The sequence below is a fragment of the Pistacia vera genome, unplaced genomic scaffold, assembly GCF_008641045.1.
Source record: "Pistacia vera cultivar Batoury unplaced genomic scaffold, PisVer_v2 Contig656, whole genome shotgun sequence".
Taxonomy (NCBI): Eukaryota; Viridiplantae; Streptophyta; class Magnoliopsida; order Sapindales; family Anacardiaceae; genus Pistacia; species Pistacia vera.
This window is the reverse complement of record NW_022196508.1, coordinates 498,606-517,146: the sequence shown is the minus strand read 5'-3', so window position 1 is coordinate 517,146 and position 18,541 is coordinate 498,606. Positions and strand designations below refer to the sequence as shown.

General features: G+C 34.8%; 2 protein-coding genes across 2 annotated transcripts; one reads left to right on the top strand and one right to left on the bottom strand.

Moving 5' to 3' along the window:
* The first annotated feature begins 5,030 nt into the window (after window positions 1-5,030).
* Window positions 5,031-13,949, top strand: LOC116112174 (structural maintenance of chromosomes protein 4). The gene is made up of 28 exons (XM_031398350.1): window positions 5,031-5,169; window positions 5,718-5,807; window positions 5,922-6,023; window positions 6,248-6,424; window positions 6,509-6,639; window positions 7,064-7,142; window positions 7,222-7,379; window positions 7,469-7,544; window positions 7,736-7,864; window positions 7,933-8,077; window positions 8,647-8,777; window positions 8,888-9,040; window positions 9,137-9,326; window positions 9,738-9,871; window positions 10,364-10,522; window positions 10,625-10,933; window positions 11,025-11,201; window positions 11,302-11,385; window positions 11,461-11,670; window positions 11,771-11,860; window positions 11,950-12,071; window positions 12,161-12,316; window positions 12,399-12,506; window positions 12,612-12,672; window positions 12,981-13,115; window positions 13,231-13,318; window positions 13,422-13,494; window positions 13,586-13,949. The coding sequence occupies exons 1-28, from the start codon at window positions 5,038-5,040 to the stop codon at window positions 13,707-13,709; spliced, it is 3,723 nt and encodes a 1,240-aa protein (XP_031254210.1). The 5' UTR covers window positions 5,031-5,037; the 3' UTR covers window positions 13,710-13,949.
* A 439-nt stretch (window positions 13,950-14,388) lies between these two features.
* On the bottom strand, window positions 14,389-17,032 carry LOC116112102 (aquaporin NIP2-1-like). Its single transcript, XM_031398295.1, has 5 exons — window positions 16,840-17,032; window positions 16,465-16,689; window positions 14,921-15,115; window positions 14,762-14,823; window positions 14,389-14,620 (listed from the first exon to the last, which is right to left on the bottom strand). Exons 1-5 carry the CDS (start codon window positions 16,981-16,983, stop codon window positions 14,389-14,391), a joined length of 858 nt encoding a protein of 285 aa, XP_031254155.1. The 5' UTR covers window positions 16,984-17,032.
* Window positions 17,033-18,541: the final 1,509 nt, after the last annotated feature.

The following is an 18,541-nucleotide window of genomic DNA, read 5'->3' as shown; positions in this document are numbered from 1 at the left end:
GGCCAACAGTTTCAGTATATAATCCAATTTCTCCAGCAAGTATCATCCAACAGGAGTCCGAATTTTATATGTATATATAGAAAAACCTTATGTATAGTCATGAAAATAAGTCTGGTTTGAAAAGAAACATAAGGTAAAACAGAGGTCCAACACAATAAAGAAAACTCTTGGATGTTCAAAACAAAAGCATATATATTTAAATGTTGCCTTCAGACCTTTCTCTTGCGACAATGTTCCTGAACTTTGACACAACGGGGTGAACTTCAGCTTCGTCGCCGAGCTGCCGATGATCAGCTGCATCATTTTGGTCTCCTAAGTCTATCACAATGGTTACTTCTGCAGGCGTTTCTGTGTTCTCAGATGCTGTTTCCTAATCACAAAGTTGCAAATATTGCCATCATGTTCCAACTATAAAACAATACTAGTAAACTGGAAATCAAAATGTTACCAATAAGAGAGAAGTAAGAAAGATTACTTCAGGATTCTGGCCTTGACATTGACAGAAATTGGTGCCTTGAGACCTTTCTCTTGCGACAATGTTCCTGATTGATGACACAATAGGGTGAATTTCAGATTCTGAAACTACCTCAGGTTCAACAGCTTCGTCTTGGAGCTGCTGACGATCAGCAGCATCATTTTGGTCTCCTGAGTCTACCACAACGGCCACTTCTGGCGTTTCTGTGTTCTCAGATGTTGTTTCCTAATCATAAAGTTACATACATTGCCATTAAGTCCCAATATAAAACAATACTAGAAACAGGAAATCAAAAAGTTATGAATAAGGAAAAGAAAGAAAGGTTAATTACTTCAGGTTTCTGGCGCCGACAGAAATGGATCAGGAATGATATGATAGCGGAAGGCAGCATGAATGCAATGGCAAACTTTTGAAGCAACATCATGGAAACATGTTATAGCATTACTATAATTATATTTAAGCTTAAAATTGATACCATATATGTGAAAAATTACAACTGAAATTTGTTCTTACATAGAAGATGCCACTGGTATCAATTTTTTCATAAGGATGTGGACCCTTAAGAGCATCCTTGATGATCAGCGCCGTCAGCAACTGCCAAGGGTCGATACCATATAAATAATTAGCTCATAAATCATATGACAAACAAAATTGCATAATGAAAAGAGACAATTATTTGGTTCTGGGATAAATTAAGCGAAAGATGATGAAGATAATGCAGAAGGGTACTTACCATTGCATTGCAGCAACAGAACACAGCTTGCATCTTGTAAAATACAGAATAAGAAACAGTCAGTATATCACTATCTATCTGAAACTAAAGTCGGATCAATTGGACGTCCGCCCCTGAGAATAATTTGTATGAAACTTACTATTAGAAAGGTAGCACAACATTTATTAGCCAAAGTTAATTCTTCAGTCTGGAGCTCTTCCTCTGATTGCCCGATTGGTCGTGGCTGCAGTATTGCTGGTGAGAACAATAATATTCTTGGACCTCCATTGGAATCACTGCAAGAAAGTTGGTTAATTCAGTATGCACAACATAGAAACAATGGTAATTAATAACATTTTCTTTAGCTACAGTACTAATCCCAGCTGCGACTTAATGCAATTGAAACCATAACAAGACTTGCGTTATATCGAATGGAGGGTGAATATAGCGAGGCGCTGAAGGTGGCGGAGCAGTATAACCAGGCTTGTAACGCTGCATACACAGGAAGAGGAAGATTAGTATTTATAACATATCATGTTACAGGTTGATAAATAGCTTATGCATACAAAAAATGAGAGAATCGATCGACAAATACCTGACGACAGATTTCACAAGTGACACTTAGCTTGGCGTTGCACCATTTCTGAACGCAGTTCCTGTGGGCAAACTGAGGAAAAAGAAATTGAAAAAGAATCAAAGGTGTATTTATATTGAAGATGTATAAGGACATTATGCATACGTACGTTACAGCTATAGCCTGAAAAACTTTGAATATAGAATGAATAAGAGATGAAAAAAAAAAAAAAAAAGAACTGAGGATTATAGGATTATATATATATATATATATACACTTCCGGTGGTCACCCTTAGTAGACAGTAAGTTAAGGTCGGGTAAACTCTCTAGTGGTCACCTTTACTAGGTAAGGAGGAAAATCAAATTCAAGACTTCTTGAGTAATACACTCAAAAATCTCTGCTGCTCCATCCGACAATGTAAGGGTGGTTTGGATTATATTTAATCACTAATCCTTCAAAGGTTGATGCCTAATTATGGAAGATATTAATTAGGGATTAAATCTAACTTTTATTAAGTATTAGTAAATATTAACTTGTGGTACATATCAGTAATACTAAGATGGTAACATAGATTTTCTTCCTAATTCGAAACTTTAAAATATTTTATAACCAACCATATACCTCGATGGTCCCTTTACAGGCACAAGGGGCCTCCATTTTCGAAATGAAATCTTCCTCTTGGCAAAAGCGACATTCAGCTTTCCGTCCTAGCACCTGTTCTTCACCAGGCAATTCAAGGTAATCGTCCATGGCTGCCGAAACAGTAGTGGACTGCCTCTTGTATTGCTTGGAACTGCCTTCTCCATGAGGCACTGCAACCTGATCATGAGGATGATCATGCTTTGACACCATTGATGCGAACCTTGGAGGTGCCACAAGGCAGTCGCCACTCGGTAGGAGTTGATCGGTACTCATTCTTCCAACCTGAAAAAAAAAAAAATAATAAATAAATAAAAATAAAGGAAAAATAGAACGAAATTTCAGTAACTTTCATCATTAACTGCTAATTAATTTAAACTATGATAATAACGAGTAATATATATATCTTCTATATTATTAGGAGGGACACAAACGATTGAAATAATTATTACGATAAAATATCAAGAAAACACGTAAATAAACATGCATCCGTAAAACTTGTTCGAACACTTCGATTATCAAAAAAATAAAAAAATAAATCACCCTTAAAGCTCCAAAATGAGATTTGATAATAACATCTTTTACATAATTATAAGAGATCTATCATTCTGAAAGATCTAACCAACTTATACAAAGAAAACATGCACCTGTGAAACTCCAAAATGAGATCGATGATAAAATAAAATCTCTTACATAATTATAAGAGACCTATCATTCTAAGAGATAACAAGATGAACTGATTAGTACGATGAAATATCAAGAGTACACGTAAATAAAGATGAATCGGTGAAGATCTTTCACATAATTACTAGAGATCTACTGTTCTAAGAGATCCAACCAGCTGAACTAAATAGTACAATAAAATACTGATATAATACCATAAACAAACATGAACTTTGAAATTCTAGCAAAACCTGTTTTGATAACACAATCTCTTGTATAGTTTGGACAGATCCAAACATTTCAACTGGTTAGGATACAGATTTAATAACAAGATCTCTTATATAAATACGAGAAATCTAACCAATTGAACTAGTTTATACGATAAAATACTATAAAACTTGTTAAAAATCAGAATCTGCTTTGATACTATGTTAAAAATCGGAGAAATAACAGTATAATATGAGAAAAATATTAATTACACAGAAACACAATATTTTACGTGATTTGACAAAACTAAATGTATTGCATGTAAGAACTCCAAAACAAAGAACTTTTAAACATACATAAATGGAATTAAAATAATCAAAAAACACTTTGAAGAAGAGAGAGTAGAGTACTACTGAATTCTCTTCTTGATTTCTTCTTCTTCTCTTATAATGTTTTTGAATGTGTGGAAAATTAAGGGAGAGTAAGATTGTTTTTATATTGGAGTTGAATGTAACGGAAGGTTAGTGAGAGTGTACATTTGTCCAAACGAAAACAGGAAGAGGGATGTGAGATTTGGACGCGTAAAGGGGCTAAATTGGGTTATTTCTGCCACATAATTTCACTTTTGGAAGGGCTTTTATTTTGCTAATGTGGCTATTTGTTGTTTTCTGATTTTGTTTTATTTGTTGCGGTTATGCCTCTTTGGACTTTCCTTTGTGAATTCTCTAATATATCCTTCTCCAAATTATTTCATAATCTCATACAACTAACCCGGTTTGGAAACAAAATTACATTTGGGAAAAACACTTCCTTTTAATAAAAGTGATTAACACAACATTCCACCACCATGAGCATCTAATTAAATCTTGAGAGTCAGAGAAATTCGAACCTAAGAACAGACAGTGTGAATTAACCACACATCTCAATGCTCGTCCTATTTTTTGAACTACCTAAGAGGATGCTAGTAGGAATGGAATATCACATTTACTTCATTAATAACAAGAAAGAAAAATGAAAATGAAGTAATTAAACGTACGCTTTTAAGGTAACTTATTGGTATCCTCGTGATGAACTAGTTTGTCATATCAAAAAACGACAATGTAGTAACACGACAAATAAGATTTTCCTGTATAAACAAAATCTTAAATACCCGAGTTGCGACAAGAGTTTACTTTTACATTATTAATTATAACACGACGTATAGTTAGATTTAGTGGTTGTTGTATGTATTAAGATTATCCAAAACTCATTATAAAGATATCTTCCTATATGCAACATGAAATCTTATTTCTATTCAAAATTGGAATTATTAGTAGATTTTGCAATAAATGTACTCAAATTTTCAATTGATTCCAATGCATTCCATTTTATAGTTACTACTTAAATAAAGTAAAAAAGAGAATGGGCCTGAGCCCAAAAAAGAGAAGCCCATAAGAAGATAATGGGCCTGAACCCAAATAAGAGAGGCCCAGAAAAAGAGAATGGGCCTGAAACCAAAGAAGAGAGGCCCATAAAAGATATTAGGCCTGAACCCAAATGAGAGGACCCAGAAAAAAGAGAATGGGCCTGAAACCGAACTAGAAAAGCCCTTCAAACGGCCCATATGCACTCCTTTTAAAATTCTCATAAAACTTTCATTTTCCCGCCAAAAGCCTTCACCAAAATTTAAAAACAAAAAGTATAGAAAGAGAGAGAGAGATAGAGACTCATTTTTAGTTTACTTTTTTGCTTTTTCAGTGAGGGTCGCTGAGTAGACTGGGGGAAAAATGGTGATGGAATCGGCGGACGACTCAGTTCACGAAAGAACCGGAAAACGGCCGAGGCTCTTCATCAAAGAAATGGTGATGCGGAACTTCAAATCGTACGCCGGTGAACAGCGTGTCGGTCCTTTCCACAAGGTTAGCAGGAGCACGTCTAGTTTCTGTAGGGATGAAAAGGAAAATTTGAGGTCAAATTGATTTGCGTCAACATATTTGAGTGATTAGTAAAGCTATGGTTCTGTTTGGTTGCCCAGAAAAAATTGAGGTTATATTGAATTGAGTCAATTGATTTGAATTATTAGTAAAGGTGTTTCGTTTATTTTAATTAAATTCAAAGCTATGGTTCTGTTTGGCTGCCGGGGAAATTTTTTGAAATTAAAAGGAAAACCAACTGATTTCAATCATTAGTATGTGCTTTTTGTCTATATTAAATTAAATGGAAATACTTAAACTCAATGAGCTCAGTTAAGCAGACAATTGAAAGGTTATTGATTTTCCTATATTTTCTATCTCGGTTTCTCCTCAACCAAACAGGACACATGGTTCGTTTGGGAATTGAATATCTGTCTTCCTGATACAAAATCAGGCAAAAAGTTGCACACGCTTGGTTTGATTTGCTTATTATTAGTATTTTTGGTAAGAATTATTTAACTACTTATTTATTTGTTTATTTTGGTTGGTGTTAGAGCTTTTCTGCAGTGGTTGGGCCGAACGGGAGTGGGAAGAGTAATGTGATAGATGCAATGCTTTTTGTATTTGGGAAACGAGCCAAGCAGGTGTACTGCACAGTCATACTTTAATTTCTGTTTTGGAAATGTTTTTCTTGCTTTTAGTAGAAAAATAACCTATCATTTATACAAGATTGAGATTGTGTTAATTGAAATGTGCAGATGCGGCTTAACAAAGTTTCAGAGCTTATTCATAATTCTACAAATCATCAGAATCTAGATAGTGCCGGTGTTTCTGTTCATTTTCAGGAGATTGTTGATTTGGTAATTTTTAAAATAGTCTTTCTTATTTGGATTTGGTTGCTATTATGCAATAAATTCTGTTCTTTGTGAGGCATGACTGAGGTTGGCTTTCTTTTCGCTGTGGCATTCACTAGCAAGAATGTTAAAATTTAGATGAGATCTTACTTTTTTCATTCTCAGTGATCAAGAAACTTCAAGTAACTTATCTGTTAAAGTTTTCTGATCTGAGTTTGTAACAAATACAGGATGATGGAACATATGAAGCTGTCCCAGGAAGTGATTTTGTAATTACCCGGGTCGCTTTCCGTGATAACTCCTCTAAGTATTACATTAATGATCGCCAAAGCAATTTTACTGAAGTGACTAAGAAACTGAAAGGGAAAGGGGTTGACCTGGACAACAACCGTTTCCTGATTCTTCAGGTTGAGAATTGTTGCACAGCATTTCTAATCTTGAGTCAGAATTTCGTTTTACTTGTCTTAGACTCAGTTGTCCGTGTTTATCAGGGTGAAGTGGAGCAGATTTCACTGATGAAGCCAAAAGCTCAAGGGCCACATGATGAGGGCTTTCTTGAATATCTTGAAGACATTATTGGAACTAACAAATACGTTGAGAAAATTGATGAATCTTACAAGGAGTGAGTACTTTTCCAGCAGGCTACTTTGTAGAAAGTTTACCCTGTACATGCTCTCATCCCTGCTTTCTTCACTCATTAACACTTGGAAAACATACATGATATGCATTAATTTTGTCAGAGTATTATGAAAACTTAGCTTTATTTTTTGTGGTAAATAAATGCTGCCATCAAAAGCTCAGGAAAAAAGATAATTTACCATGCAAATAGATTTTTTATTAGGGTAAAGTGCTGGAATTCTTCAAGAATGTTTGAAAAGAAACATCTGACTATATATTTTGCTCTTAATTATAACTAGATGGTAGGCAGGGCTTTAGAATCAATTCTATATATTTTGGACCATGGTTAAAGTGGGTACTCTGTTATTATATACTGTTATGACTCATATGTCTCACAATCTGTGTACTTTGTTCTTATTTTCTGATAGACTTGAATCTCTCAATGAGAAGCGATCTGGTGTTGTTCAAATGGTTAAGTTAGCCGAGAAAGAAAGAGATAGCTTGGAGGTCTGTATGTGTTTCTTTGCACTGGTACTTCATGTTTACAAATGTTCAATCAAACTCTTAATGTATTTCGATGGAACAGAATGTGAAAAATGAAGCAGAAGCCTACATGCTGAAAGAGTTGTCGCTCTTAAAATGGCAAGAGAAAGCTACACAATTGGCCTCTGAAGATACTAGTCAGAAAATGGTAGACCTGCAGGAAAAAGTGTCCAATCTAGAAGAAAATCTTAAGAATGAAAGGTAATTTTTGTCCTCATAAGTGTTGAGGCAACATGACGCTTTTAATGCAGAAAACTATATGTAATGAAGTTTTTGACATCTTATTCTAGGGAGAAAATCCAAGATAACAATAAAACACTCAAGGAGCTAGAATCTGTGCACAATAAATATATGAAGAGACAAGAGGCAAGCATTTCTTTCACTCTACTGTTAAAATAATTACTCAAAGTAGTAGTTGCCTTACGACAGATACTTGATCTGTTGTTTATTGAAGGGAAGTTTGCGTGTATAAATCTTATGTCATTTTGATGATTTTGCTAAATTTTTCTTTGTGTTTATTGGAATAATGAAGTTTTAATCTTTCCTGTGAACATTAGGAACTTGATAATGATCTTAGAGTTTGTAAGGAAGAGTTCAAAGAGTTCGAAAGGCAGGATGTTAAATACCGGGAAGATTTGAAACACATGAAGCAAAAGATCAAGAAACTTGAAGATAAACTTGAAAAGGTAATGCAAAAGGGATGGCTTATGGGGATTGTATACATACTAAACCTTACTTTGGCTTGCACTGGCAGGATTCCTCAAAGATTGATGACCTAAAAAAGGACTGTGAGAACTCGACAAACCTGATCCCAAAACTTGAAGATAGCATTCCAAATCTGCAAAAGCTTTTAGTGGAAGAAGAGAAGATACTGGAGGAGATTAAGGACAATGCCAAAGGTGGTTTTATTGCTATTTTTAACTGTAACTATATGATCATACTTTCTAGGATCAGCATGTGTTACAGCAATTCTGATACTAGTTTTAAATACAATACTGATTTATATATATTTTCTTTACGTTTGCATTTCTTGAAAAAAATAATCTATGTTACTCTGAAGATTTGGATCTCCATCATTAGTTTGCAACCTTTGGGTGGTTCATACTGAGTTTGCTTAAATCAGATCTATTAATGTTTTTCTCAAACCAGATTTTTAAATGTACTATCATATCTCCAATGCATTACTTGATAATTGAGTTGTTTAGATATCAAGTGTCAGTATAGTTCAAATTTTAAGTTCAATTTATTTTATTAGGCTTTTGGGCTTTTCATATCCAGTTCTTTGAGTATAATGTCTCATACAAAGTACGTGATTAGTGGTTTCGGGAACAACACTTTTGTGGTGCATATGATGCATACTTTGCATTAGAACTGCATTATGTTATGATGGGTGTGTTTTCCATTGTTGACACCTTGTAAACATAAACTGTGCACCTAACGTACTTGTTTTTGATTTATTTATGAGCAGTTGAAGCTGAGAAGTATCGCTCTGAGCTCACAACAGTTCGTGCAAAATTAGAACCTTGGGAAAATGAGTTGATTGTGCACAAGGGAAAACTTGAAGTTGCATGTACTGAAAACAAACTACTAAGTGATAAGGTGTGCTGGTGTATTCTTTTTGAATTTTTAACTAACATTAAAGAAGTTAGGAACCACAAAGTAGAGGATGAATCTAGATAACTGACTGAATGTTCCTTATGACTGTTAAGCATGAAGCTGGCCGTGTAGCTTTTGAAGATGCTCAAAAGCAAATGGATGACATATTGGAAAGGATCAACACTAAGAATGCAACTATTGCAAATATGCAAAGTGATTTAGAAAAGAACAAGCTTGAAGCATTGGAGGCCCGCAAAGTGGAACAAGTTAGTCTTTTCTTGATAATTATTTGAATATACTATTGTTTATAGTTTATTCTGTTGCTGTGATGGGATATGATGAAACACTCAAGTCTTTTGCAGGATTGCATTAAAGAACAAGAAGCAATTATTCCTCTTGAACAAGCAGCAAGACAGAAACTTGCTGAACTGAAGTCTGTAATGGATTCTGAGAAGAGTCAGGGGTCAGTTCTAAAAGCAATTCTGCAGGCTAAGGAGTCCAACCAAATCCAGGGAATACATGGCCGAATGGGTGATTTAGGTGCAATTGATGGTGAGCATTCTGTGTCATAATTGCTGTATAGTCTTTGCTACCATTTGCTATCTGTGTCGTATTGACTTTTTAAGTTCAAGGTGTCAAATTGAATTGGGTGGATCCTGGTTATATTCAGTTCAATCTTTTATGCATCTGGATTCCCACAATTTCTTGTTAGTCCAGAGTGATATAAATTTAGGTTAACCAAAGCTGCGATTCTCCATGGCAATTGTGCTAGTTGTACTTTCTAGCCATGATTCTAAACTTTACCGCCTTTTTGATTTGACTGTTGGTGCATATGTGTTGCTTAATGCATCAACAAGTTTTCTCATTTCTTTCTTCTAGAATATTTTGATTTTGGAAAACTTATTCTTGTCATTTTTTCATGTGCTCAAGTTATTCAATTTTTTCCTGATTTTGTCTTTGCAGCAAAATATGATATTGCTATATCAACAGCATGCCCTGGACTCGATTACATTGTGGTAGAAACAACCGATGCAGCGCAAGCATGTGTTGAGCTGCTCCGGCGGGAGAAACTTGGTGTTGCAACATTCATGATATTGGTATTAACTGGTTTTTATAGGGAAATTCTTACATTTCAATCTGCCAAAAGTGACATTAATATATTAGTACATAGATGAAGTTGTGAATCTGGGAGTTGGATTCCATGAAGACTTTGCATTAGAATACCGTGCTGACAAACTATTTGATTGCTAGAGTTATCTGATTCTGTATTCAAATACTATTTCCTGAGCTTTGAATTGCTTAAACATGAAACGAAGCCGTGAAAAACAATTTTGTAGTTGACCTACTAAAGAATCTATTGGTGCAAGGATGAGTTGATTTAGGAAACATAATTTGTTTAGAAAAGATGGTTTCAACGGTGATGAATAGGTCGCAAAATTCACAAGTTACAGCATCTTTAGGGTTGTGATTTATTAAAGGGAGGTAAATGTTGGCATCTTTTAGTTTCTTAGAGTAAGTGGTTTGGCACTATTACTGTAATATAGAGATTAATAAATTATGAATTAACCTTTTGTTGGTTCTTCATGCAGGAGAAACAAGTCGATCTTTTGCCGAAGTTAAAGGAGCAAGTAACCACTCCAGAGGGAGTTCCACGTCTCTTTGACTTAATTAAAGTTCGGGATGAGAGAATGAAACTTGCTTTCTATGCGGCTCTTGGAAACACTATTGTAGTGAAGGATCTTGATCAGGTAGAGTTTTAGTTTCCCGCACAAACACACCTGCTCATTGAAGGTTCCCTGTTAAAGTTAATTTTGGTTTGGCCTTTTAATTGCGTTTCTTCTCCAATTTAGGCCACCCGCATTGCTTATGGCGGGAACAAAGAATTTCGACGAGTAGTAACACTCGATGGAGCCCTTTTTGAAAAATCTGGTACTATGAGTGGTGGGGGAAGTAAGCCACGTGGAGGCAAGATGGGGACGTCCATTCGGCCCACCAGCGTGTCTACTGAAGCTATTAGAAGTGCTGAAACGGAGCTGTCCACTATGGTTGATAAATTAAATAGTATTCGCCATAGAATTTCTGAAGCCATGAGGCATTACCAGGCATCAGAAAAAGAAGTTGCACTCTTGGAGATGGAGTTCGCCAAAAGCCAGAAAGAGGTTTAATGCAGTTATTTGATTGTCCAAAGTTTCTTTTGGATATTATATATTCAAGTGGATTTGCTACTAATTTTTTTTTTCTATCAAATAGATTGATAGTTTAAAAACGCAACACGGTTATCTTGAAAAACAACTTGGATCCTTGGAGGCTGCATCAAAGCCGAGGAAGGATGAGACTGACAGACTTAAGGAACTCAAAAACATTATTTCTGCAGAAGAAAAAGAGATTGATAAACTTATACAGGGTTCTAAAAAGCTGAAGGAGAAGGTGGGTAGGGGAATTCATAGAATCAATGATACGAAGAAAAATATCCTTTCTATTTTAACAACTCAGTTTGCTGGATGTTCATTCTTTGGGTCTGTTTCAGGCTTTGGAGCTTCAAAGCAAAATAGAAAACGCTGGTGGTGAAAAGCTGAAAGCACAAAAGGCAAAGGTCGATAAGATTCAGTCGGTAAGTTATTCTCTACTCGGAAACTTCTAATTATGGTAAATGTAGCGCATCTATTGATTTGTTCTTCACACTCAGGATATTGACAAAAATAGCACTGAGATCAACCGTCACAAAGTTCTTATAGAGACGGGACAAAAGATGATAAAGAAGCTGACGAAGGGGATTGAAGATGCTGGGAAGGAGAAAGAACGGCTTATCAAAGAGAAGGAGAAAATGCGAGAAATTTTTAAAGAAATAGAGCAGAAGGCCTTTACTGTTCAAGAGAATTACAAAAATACACAGAAGGTTTAACCATTTTTCTGTTTGTTTACCCTTATGGTAGTTTGGCACAAGGGTGGGTTGGTTCTGTTGCAGATATGTGATTGTTTTTTTCTCTTTTTTACAGTTGATTGACCAACATAAAGATGTGTTGGATAACGCAAAGAGCGATTATGAAAAAGTGAAGAAAATTGTTGATGAGTTGCGTGCATCAGAGGTACAGTGTGAATGAATTCATATATATATATATATAGGTTTTTGGTTCTTGATCGTATCTTTTAGGTTAACATTTTGGTTATAACACAGGTTGATGCTGATTATAAATTACAAGACATGAAAAAATCATACAAAGAGTTGGAAATGAAGGGCAAGGGTTATAATAAGCGACTTAATGACTTGCAGATGGCTCTTGTGAAGCATTTGGAACAGTATGTTGGTTAGTTTGATATTTTGATTAGAGTAATAGTGTATTTGCTACTCTGGAGCATGCTTTGACGTTATATCTCATTCGTTGCAGAATTCAGAAAGATCTAGTGGACCCTGAAAAGCTCCAAGCAACCCTGACAGATGGGACTCTAACTGAGGCCTGTGACCTAAAAAGAGCCCTTGAAATGGTAGCACTGTTGGAAGCACAACTGAAAGAGCTGAATCCAAATCTTGATTCAATCTCAGAGTATGAATTCTCTGGTTCATTTAAGTGTTTCCACATTTTTATTTATTTACTGTGTATCATTAACAAAACTACCTTTTTGTAGGTATCGGAGAAAGGTCTCGTTGTATGATGAACGTGTGGAGGATCTTACCACAGTCACTCAACAACGTGATGATATAAAGAAACTGTATGATGAATGGAGAAAAAGAAGGCATGGATTTCCTTCATATTATATCTGCCTTCTACATATTCCATTTTCTCCTTATTCAAAATTGATAATTTCTTACTCAAGTTGAATGTGATCACTTAATCTTAGGTTGGAAGAGTTCATGGCTGGATTTAGTGCAATATCTTTAAAGTTGAAGGAAATGTATCAGGTTTGGAACTCTCTCTCTTTCCCATTGCAATTTTTCTTCTGCAGATATGTCGGTTTTTATATAGAATCATTTGAATTTGTATTAAACAGATTTTAGTCAAATGTAAAATTGGTGAAATTGCTGGCAGTTTATGAACTCCACTACTGATTTTGCTCGAGTCTTTTTGCTTGAGTCTTCTTGAATTTTTTATTTCTCATTAAGTTGGGCTTACACAACTTTTTCTGGAGTTGCATTCAGTTTCTACCCCATGTGTGTCCGTTTCCTCTGATTAATGTTTGTACCTTGTCCATGTAATGAACTTGCTGCAGATGATCACTCTGGGAGGTGATGCAGAACTTGAACTAGTAGACTCTCTGGATCCTTTCTCAGAGGGTGTTGTTTTCAGTGTGAGACCACCTAAAAAGAGCTGGAAGAATATTGCAAATTTATCGGGTGGCGAAAAGGTTACCTTTGATCTTGTTCTCTCATTGATTTAGTGCTCTATTTTTTAGTGTCAGTGATGCATTATTATGATCCCAGTACTTTTTCATCTAACATTGATATTTTAACTGTTCTCAGACTCTCAGCTCATTAGCTCTTGTTTTTGCACTTCATCACTACAAGCCTACACCGCTTTATGTAATGGATGAAATTGATGCAGCTCTAGGTACAGTACTTAGAATCAACTAACTCAATTTTTTGTTTCTTTAAATTATCTTCTGTCTTCTATTTGGCCTCCATTTACTAGTATGGTTCATATGGTGTCCCAGACTTCAAGAATGTTTCAATTGTTGGGCATTATGTGAAGGACAGAACAAAGGATGCTCAGTTCATAATTATAAGGTTGGTTAGATCTCTTTGTGGATTAATATTATGTAACAGACATTATATTTGCTCAAATTCATTTTATACATTATGTACTATACACCTGCAGCCTGAGGAACAACATGTTTGAGTTGGCAGATCGATTGGTGGGAATCTATAAAACTGATAATTGCACCAAGAGCATTACCATCAACCCCAAAAGTTTCACGGTGTGTGAAAAGTCAGCTGCTTGATGCATTTTGAAAATTTCTTCTGATATGAAATTGAGGAATGGCAACTTGCCATCACCTTTGTATAAGCTTAACTTCCAACTATTTGGAAGCTTACGATTATCACTCACATAAAGACATGTAGCTGTTATGTATATGATCAACATTTGATTTTATTTATCTAAATCATGTAATTATTGCCTAGAGGGTAAAGATAAGTGTAAGTACACATTGCCGATGTTGAAGAAACTTAATATTGCCTTTGAATTCTTTCAACTCCATATTTAAGATTCTGTTCTTTTGAGGGGTTGCAAATTTGAATGTTTGGTAGAGTTAATAATTGTTCAGAAAGTTTTCAGAGAGACAGAGAGACAAACGTATGTTACGTATCATGTCATTTGTACATGGATAACTGGTATGCTCTCATTTAAGACTTTGTAGATAGTTCTTATATTCGAATTTTGACATTGCTTTCTGTATGCTTGCAAACTTATACTATTTAACTGTTTCAGGACAAGTGATTGCTGAGATTTGGGCGGGAACATACACTTTGAATTTTAAAGAAAAGGTTCGAAAACAGCTGGTTGGTACTTGGTACAGTATATTACAAGAGCCACACACACTACACAGAATTGTTGTGAACAAATTCAAACGCAGCATGCAGGTGAGTGACAATGTCCTCTACTTTTCAGAGTCAATTCTTTCACAGAACGTTAAGAGGGTCTTTGTTTGTAAGCTGTCTATCAGTGTCACCGCTGTTCATTCTGTGAAGTTTGAATGACATATCAGTCTCTCGAATAATGCTGTAACACCATGCTCCCATAAGTGCTCCTGTGACTGGGCCAAGCACATACACCCAAATGCTCTTATAGTATGAGCTAGCAATTGCTGGTCCCAATGTCCTTGCTGGGTTCATCGATCCACCCGATACTGGCCTGAGGATCACCTCATAACTTGTTAGTTTCATCAACTCTTAATCTTTTTACCCTTTTCTTTCATTTGGTCTGTAGTTAATTTGTTCCAGGATTTCGGTTTTATGCCATAGAATTGAAATAAGTGGTTTAGAATTTGCTTACCCTGCTAAGATAGATGTTATGCAGACTGCTGAACCAACTGCAACACCTGCTAGCTCTCCTGTCTGCAAAATGGTAATAGTTAATCAGAAGTCTTGTGAATTCCACACTTCAAATTCTTAAGAAAATGTTGAACCAAAATGGGAATTTTTAGTATTTTACAGCTCTGGTATCGGTTGCAACAGCCGAAGTAACGAACATCATAGAAAATGTTACGATTATTTCCATGATCAGAGCTTGGAGGTCTGTTCCTGAAGGTGATGTAGTGCCAACTTGTTTAATTGGGTGCAATAATACTCTCAATGTCATTGCAGATGAAATTGCTCCCGTTAGTTGAGCTGCCGCATAAAATGGGACCTGCAAAAAATAAGGTGACATCCAATACTGTTTTATGAAACTATTTTCATAAAATAAAAACAGGGAATTGAATTTGGTATGCTCAAATTTGGGATTGGGTCAATTGAAAAGGGTCCATTCACATAATTGTTCATAAAAACAGAACTGGGGTTGGGGCACATTACTGAAGCAATGGACCATGGAATTAATGATTTTATCAATTAATTAGCCCATCTGCAAGAATAAATTATTTCTTTATATTATTGCAGTTTCTAATACATATTTATATTTTTTGATTTATTAAATGGAAAATAATTTATAACATAATAATAACAAACAAGAACTTTTGATATTTCTGATACTGTTTCTGTATGATGGAGAAGTATAATTATAGCAGTCATGACCCATGACTTGAATATATACCTATTCCATTTATTGAGGCATGAATCCTATCGATTTTAGACTTACCCAGTGGTTACACTTACATTATTGATTCCTACCATCTCTCATGTGGTTAAATGTTTATATTATTTCAGTTCACTCGTGTCTATCACTATGTCCTCCACAAAAACTATTTCGTAATACAAGCTATTATTTACTTTGGGGTTATGGTAAGTGTCATCTAAAACACATTTATTTAGTCGATTTAAATTATTTTATTTTTTATTTTTGATTACTGAGGTGTCTGGATTAACTTGCATGTATTTCGATTAATTCGAGAGGTTTATTAAATACTTTACAAGTCAAATGTTTTAAAATAAGTCACAAATGTGGTAATTGGGGGGCCTATTGAATAATCTATAAGTTTAATGTTGTAAAATAAGTTACAAATATGATAATCGAGGAGTTTATTGAACATTTTATAAATTTATTGTTTCTAAGTAAGTCACAAATATAATAAGTGACTCGATGTGGTTTGAATTTTCTTGATTGCCAATCAATTTTTAGGGTTATTAAAATTGTTTTAGGTATGTGAAATGTGACATATTGTTTGATTTTGATTATGAATAGTAGCTTTTGCCTTAAAATTTTCATTGTTTCTTCTAAAAATTTCATTCTAGGGTGACCAATCAAGGTGCGTTAGCTAATCCTCAAGGCTGAGACCATGCCACCTCATGGGCTATAGCTATGGCATGTGGTCCAAAAGACGACCCACCTGTAATTGAATGTCATGTGCCTAACACCAGATGTACACGCATGGCATCACAATATTACAATAATTTCCATCGATGAAACCTAAAAATATTCCAAAACAGAAGGAGATAATCAATTCTGTTTATTTAAATTATGCTTATAAATTATAATTTTATCCATCTTTTGCCATGAAAGACCTGGAAATATCAGAAGCTAAGCTAGTGAATTGTACGTACTTGTTTCCAGGGAAAATGCCTGACGGCTGCAAAAGCTAGAGTCACAGCCGGGTTCATGTGGGCACCAGAGATGTGACCAACCGCATATATCATCACAGTCACGATAAGTCCACCGGCCAACGAGGCTCCCAGTTTGGAAACTCTCCGTTCATCACTTGCACTCAGAGCAGCCGAGCCACATGTCACAAACACCAACAGATATGTCGCTATAATCTCTGCAAACACCTGCACATTACCCAAACTCTTCACTATGCATGTGTGTTTAGGTTAAAGATGAGTTAAATAACGTTTTCAATATAGTTGTTCGCATTTAAAGAAGAAAAGGATATACAGGAAATGATATATATATATATATATATATATATATACACACACCTTAGTGAGAAAACCCGAAGGGTAATTTTTGTGCCAAAGAAGAGAGAGTTTGAGCTTGTGGGATTGAGGGTTTTGAACCGAAGCAAGCTCATCCTGGTTTGTGTGATCAGTTTGGTGGCTGAGATTTGGACCAATAGTGGCCATTTTTCTGGACTGATATAAAGAACAAAGTTTAGAATATAAATGAGGATAATGAAGGAGGGAGATGGCATGAATTGAATTGCATAAAGTGTGACATATTTATAGTAGAATAGTTCAATCACTCCCTCTCGAAATGTTGGGGGAAAAGAGCATCAAATTTTAAAAGCATTAGATACCTACAGTCCATCTTTTATTTGTTTGCTTATTTTAATTCATGTTGGTTAAAGGTCCACACAACAAAGGAATTTCTTTCTATCAGAAAGATAAGTCTCTGCAGTTGATAAAGTTATTATTATTAAAAGTGTTTCTCTTTAAGAGTTAGAATATATAATGATTAACCATCCTTGGGTGATAGAGACTTTTTTATATATTACTCAAGAGGTCTTGAATTTAGTTTCCCTCGGTTACTAATAAGAATTCCTCTCGGTTGCTAATAAAGGTGGTTATTACTGCGATTATCTGATCATTAACTTTAAGGTCCTGAGAAATTAGTCGAGGTATGTGCAAGTTGGCTCGAGCATCCCGATTACTATATATATATATATATATATATATGTAATGGTGATAAGTTATTATTATTTATAAATTCTTAGATGCCACAGCAAGTGCCGATTTTATTACTTACTGAGATGATAACCTTATAAACTGAATCCCAAACTTATTAGCTAGTATTGTGAGAGTATTATTTATTTATTTAAATTCAGACATTAATTCTGAAAGATATTTTTAAATTTTTTTTTTTTTGTGTGAATAGAATTAAAGCTTTTTAGTTATTATATAAATTTAGCCAAAAAAAAGAAAGATAATCACCACCCACAATAAAAGCCCACCCGAAACACAATTTTGAAGTATTAGTTAGTTATTGTTAAAGTTCATTTGTAACACAATCTTGTTAGTTATTGTTAAGAGTAATGATATATTTATAACACTCTGTTACACCATATTTATTACATTATAATGTGACATATGTCACAATCACATAAATTTTATTATAATATTAAAAATTTAAAATAATTAAAAATTTGTGTGATTGTGATATATGACACATCATGATGTAATGAAAATGATATAAAAGAGTGGTGTAAATGTAGCATTGTTCTATTGTTAAAGTTCACCTGTAACACAATCTTTGAAAACTTAAATGAATAATAATACTATGTGCACTAACCAATTTAAACTAACATTAAAAATTTGAAATTCCCCCCAAAAGCTAAAAAAAAAAGTTCAAATTTTCAATGTTAGTATTTGGATTAGTACAAATTGGTTAGTACACATAGCATTACTCAAACTTAATTAGGCTAAACTAATTAGATTTATAGGGGTGGACGGGTCCGGGTATCCACCAAAATCAAAGGAACCGGAATCAAAACTAGAATCGACCGGTTCCTTTGATTTGGAACCAGAACGGGAACCAGAACCATCGGTTCCGATTCTTAAAAACTTGGAGCCAGAACCTATGTTACAGGTTCTAGTTCCGGTTTTTGGTACACTGCAAAATATCAATTAGCCCCTATTTTAAAAAAAATTACAAATAAATCCTTAAAAATTACAATTATACCCC

Bases quoted from the DNA above. Each gene is read 5' to 3' on its own strand.
- LOC116112174 (XM_031398350.1), top strand. From the start codon at position 5,038: ATGGTGATGGAATCGGCGGACGACTCAGTTCACGAAAGAACCGGAAAA. The intron at 7,143-7,221 runs GTCTGTATGTGT...TCGATGGAACAG, and splicing joins AAGAAAGAGATAGCTTGGAG to AATGTGAAAAATGAAGCAGA. The intron at 12,317-12,398 runs GTATGAATTCTC...ACCTTTTTGTAG, and splicing joins AATCTTGATTCAATCTCAGA to GTATCGGAGAAAGGTCTCGT.
- LOC116112102 (XM_031398295.1), bottom strand. From the start codon at position 16,983: ATGGCCACTATTGGTCCAAATCTCAGCCACCAAACTGATCACACAAAC. The intron at 15,116-16,464 runs GTACGTACAATT...TATTTTTTGCAG, and splicing joins GGCATTTTCCCTGGAAACAA to GTCCCATTTTATGCGGCAGC. The intron at 14,621-14,761 runs GTAAGCAAATTC...GGTGATCCTCAG, and splicing joins ATAACATCTATCTTAGCAGG to GCCAGTATCGGGTGGATCGA.